Source organism: Anoplolepis gracilipes, chromosome 13 (assembly GCF_047496725.1).
Source record: "Anoplolepis gracilipes chromosome 13, ASM4749672v1, whole genome shotgun sequence".
Lineage (NCBI taxonomy): Eukaryota > Metazoa > Arthropoda > Insecta > Hymenoptera > Formicidae > Anoplolepis > Anoplolepis gracilipes.
Genome location: NC_132982.1, coordinates 1,313,930 through 1,318,768, shown reverse-complemented (window position 1 = coordinate 1,318,768; position 4,839 = coordinate 1,313,930). Strand labels below are relative to the sequence as shown.

The 4,839-nt window shown below is 44.7% G+C and overlaps 1 protein-coding gene across 1 annotated transcript; it reads right to left on the bottom strand.

Moving 5' to 3' along the window:
• Window positions 1–1,137: 1,137 nt before the first annotated feature.
• Window positions 1,138–3,573, bottom strand: LOC140672754 (uncharacterized). The gene is made up of 5 exons (XM_072905134.1): window positions 3,570–3,573; window positions 2,514–2,712; window positions 1,830–2,129; window positions 1,492–1,733; window positions 1,138–1,421 (listed from the first exon to the last, which is right to left on the bottom strand). Exons 1-5 carry the CDS (start codon window positions 3,571–3,573, stop codon window positions 1,138–1,140), a joined length of 1,029 nt encoding a protein of 342 aa, XP_072761235.1.
• Between the last annotated feature and the right edge of the window lie 1,266 nt (window positions 3,574–4,839).

Here is a 4,839-nt window from a genome sequence, read left to right as displayed (position 1 = left end):
TTCAAATTTATAGTAACATTTTAGTTCTTTCATAGAGTTCTCATTTTATACAAAGTCACTAGTGTATAGGCTAGGTTGGCGACACTGTTTTTTACTGGTTTATTTTTTCTCTCTCTCGCTCGCGCCGTTTAGATATATAAGTGAACTTCTTTGTTCTGTGACCACTTCTGTAATAAAGTATTATTTCATTTAAACTCATTAAGCTAATTATTTACATTATTACCGAATTTCATTTAACAGATTAACAGATATAATAGCGTGTAATACAAACCTTCTCTGTCTCCTAGAGTGATTAACTTTTTATTACGTGTTCGCTCTATAAAACGACTGTCCTTACTTATTATCTTATCTAGGTAGCCACTGTTGTTCTCAATAAAATATAAAGCCCTTTTTTTCTATGTGAGACTCTCCCTATTTAACGGGCATACCCACTAAAACCCCTACGAGTGTCCTATGCTGGCGATTATCGGGGAGGGCGGGCCTCGCCATCGGAACTATCCTGCACCTCCCCTCGCCCAAGCCCTGGGTGGGCTTTCTTTACACTGACGGGCGATAAGCCCGTCAGTAGTAGTAGCCTTACATTAGGGGGGCAATGTTGTTGCCCCCTGCGACGGAACGGGGACACCAGCCGTTCCGTCGCACTTCCCCGCTGGTTGCGGAAGCGGGGGAGCGTCTGAGGGGAACACGGGTTTCCCGCCCGTGTCCCCTCCACGCCCCCTTTGAGAGAGGAGTCGGAGAGGCCCGTGCGGCAGTTAATACCGCGCCTCCCCGACTCCCTCTTTCTTCCCTTGCCGCCGAGGATTTGGGGTGGTGAAGGCCGGAGGGATTAACGGGGAAAGCCTCTCCCATCCCATCCGGCCCTTCCCCGGGGGCTTTTGTCGGGGCAAGAGGTCATCAAGGGGGAAGTATAGGAGGGGAGTTATTCCTTCCTTTCTCAATGTCATCCGCCCCCTCTCTTTCCCCGCCTCCCCCCGTCACCCTCGCCCTAAACCACGGAAGGACGGGGGGCACGGGGGACGACCCGCCTGGGTCCCTGCCCCCTTCTTATGCGTTCCGCGTTCTCCTTCTCCAGGAGCACTTCCCGGCAGAAGGAGGACACGGCCCACCAGTTGACCTTGCTGCGGACTATGGCTTGCACTACGGCAGATCGAGGTCATCGCCAATCTGGGCGGTGAAAACTCGGCGCAGCTCGCTCCACGCCGAGCAGTACTCGAGCGTGTGCTGCGAGTCCACCGCCCCCGTCACGATCCGACTGGCGCCAAAGTAATTGACGTCAGTGGGGTCATTCCCTGCGCCACAGTGCCAGCACCGTGGTGCGGGCTCCTTCCCAATGCGACACAGGTACTCGCCGAAGCAACCATGTCCGGCGAGTACCTGCGTCGCGTGGTAGGACGTGCCACCAAAGTTCCTGTCTACCCATTCTGGTAGACAGGGCCCAATCGCGTCGGCGACCCGTTAGGCCCGCCTGTGGCCCGGCTGACCGAGGCCAACTTGAAGCAACTGGTCCTGCCAGTGCTCCAACAGGCGTCACCAAGCGCGGCGCTTCACCGCTTGCCGCACCCTGGAGGGGATAATGGTGTTGGGTCTCGCTTCCCTGCGGAGCTCCCGTATACACATCGGCGTATATTTGGGCTAAGAGCTCCGTAGGCGGGACCCCCGCTAAGGCTACGGCGGCTGTATGGGCGACGGTCCTATACGCCTGGGTGGCCCGCAGGGCCAGCTTGCGTTGGACCCTGCGTAAACTCGGGAGAACCTTTCGGTTCCCTCGTATATCGGCCGCTCATACCGGGGCCCCGTAAAAGGCCATGGACAGGACCGTCCACTCATACAGCTTCCTTACACGTCCGTCCGAACCACCGAGGTTGGGCATCAGGTGACCTAATGCGGCCGCCGCCACGTCAAGTCTCGGGACCAGACGGATAAAATTGGCGGTGAAGCGCCATGTGTCGTCCAGGCCCAGATATGACATCTGGAACCCCACCCGGACCAACACGTGCTCCACACGGACCCAGGTCTCCGGAGGCATTCGGCCCGACCGAGGTCCATCGTAAAATCCGATGGCCTCGGTCTTATGGGCAGCCACCCAGAGACCCGGTCCTTTATAGCTCGCATCACATGGCCCACTGCCACTGCGACCAAGGAAAAATATAAAGCCTCCTTTATGCCACAATTGATAGGGTCACTGGAATGGGTTGGCACACCTATCCTTAATTTAAGTAAATGACCTTTGCTTGTGGGCACTTCAAGCGGGTCCTGTTGTCTTATATGATAAATAGCCTCTTCGGTTAAGGTGCTTCAGTTGCACGGTGGTTTCAGTTGAGGATACATAGGGTAGGTGTTAGTAAGTTTCTCTAGGAAAGTCTTCTAAGTGTCAGTTACATCAAATATTCTATTAAGAATACAAGGTATTTCTTGCATATATAACCAAGATATCATGGCTCTGATTGTGCAGGGTAGGGTGTCCTCTGGAGTAAGTATATATGCCATATGGAAAACGTCTTTCATATTATCACAAAGATTGGTTAACATGTAAAAGAGCTCTGTAATCTTGCGGGGAGCCCATAACGCTTATCGGCCCATCTAGCATGCTTGTAAGAGCTTTGACGTGACCGCATCTAAGCAGGTTCTCTATCAATACGTCGTAGGGATCCTTTGTACTACTTTCTAATGCTTTATTGTAGTACGTGTAAGTGTGTATAAAGAACAAAGGATCTAACACAGAGCAATAAAATACAAAAGAATTCAGAAATAAGGGCACTTGTAAACGGCTGAATTCTCCTAGGTTCACAAAACTCACAGTTACTGATTCTTCTAGCACTGTGCTTTCTAGGACTGATATTTTATCTGACGTTCTGCGACCTACTATCCAAGAAGCAAATTTTCGCGACATATGAATAGCATAGAAAGCATCGGCATCCACCTGACGATGAGTAGCATATCTCTCATAGGTCTACTATTATGCATTAGTAAGAGGCTATAGAGGTATTATCCTCCCCTCCTGCGGTTGCATCCGTTAAAAAGATGCTGGACAAATCTTCTTGAAGAGAGAATATAACTTGGTTAGCTTCACTAACAATACGTGATATCCATTTACAGCATCCATTGATTTGGATACCTTTGTAATGATACTTACGGGAATATTCAAATAGGTTCCTGGAGTACCATGTTATTTCTAATTTTATGATGATTTCAGCTTGGTCGCAAAGTGATTGTAACTCCTTTAAATATGATTGTGTATGTATGTGTCTCTTGTGTACCCCCTTGTATCTAGATAATCTTGAGGCGGTATCCTTAATAAAATAATCTGATTATCACCCAAAAGTGATGACAATGTTCCACACTTCCAAGATGCCAGGAGTATAATAAGGATGGTTGCCAAAGTCCAACCTTTCTGCCTCTGTTCTTCTAGCTATGCTTTCAGACCTTTATAGCACCTGGAACCTTGTTTAGGGGAATTGAACCTATTTTGGAATAATAGATAAAACAACTGTGGAAACAAATGTGTAAAGGAATATACGTTGTGCAAACCAAACAATCGATCCAATTCCGTGAACAGGAGTGTTACCAACCCATGTCGGAAGTTAATGCACCAAGAGGAGAAGTCAAGGACTATCAATACTTATGTTCCTCCTTCTAATTGTACAACTGAGGTGTTCATGCATAGTATAGTTCGGGTAAGCTGTTCTACGTTCATTGTCATGGATTGATGTTTGACGTAGGGAAACACATGGTCAGCTATATTTTTCTCGGTGGCAGTTTGATATAGGCGCATCTTGAAGCACATTTTGCCGTAGAATCTAGCATCATCATTACGCAACTCTCTTTATTTAGGGACCGCTACTATCACTCGCCATTCCTCCGGTAATTCACCTTGTTGTAATATGTCTATAATGTTTTTTACATTTATTCTCTCCTGCTGTAAATACTGCACTATCACGTTTTTAAAGGTAGGCCGAGGTCTTTTTGGAAAGTAACCGTGATGGGTTCTGTGTGATTGTCGAACATATTCATGTATCCACTGCTTCTTACTAGGAGTGCGTTCCGTTTCATGTATTAAACGCATAGATCACATTCAACGTGCTGCGCGCATTGATATCATTCCGTTTCGCAATGTGCATGATACGTGCTTAAAAACGAAACGACTTATTATGCATTTGATGCGATACAAAAATGGATGCTACCATAAATGATTCTAACTTATTAGCTAACTTATTATTATTAATAAATAATAATTATAATTTTAATAACGAAATTACCAATAATACTAGTGAATCTAGTGATAGTGAAAATAAAGATCAAGATACAATTTTAAGTTCAGAATTTGAAATATTATATGTAATATCAATTATTAATGAAATGCGTGAAGAGATATTTGTGGAAAAATTAACAGATTATGTGGAGCGAGTTATTCCTGATTATTCGAGAACAATATTTCAAGAACATTTTCTGTGAGTAATAATTATATAATATTTTTATATGAAAAAAATGAAAACATAAGGTATAAAGTTTTTCGAAATAATATAATGTATAATCTAGGAAAATAACAGCTCTGTGTACATTATTACAAAATTAATTGCTTGTATTTTTTATTAGTTTTTATCAGTTGAATTTCTCTATTTTTAGAATGTTTCCTGAAACATTTGAAATGATGTTGGGAACAATTGGTCCAGGATTACGTGCTATTAATAATGCATTAACTGGCAGAAATATCAAAGGAAAAACAATTACTTATCGCCATCTGGTTTATGTGGCTACACTTGATTCTTATAGGTATATATTAGATTATATTGTATATATATATATATTGTTTTCTATAATGAGAACATGACAATAACGACA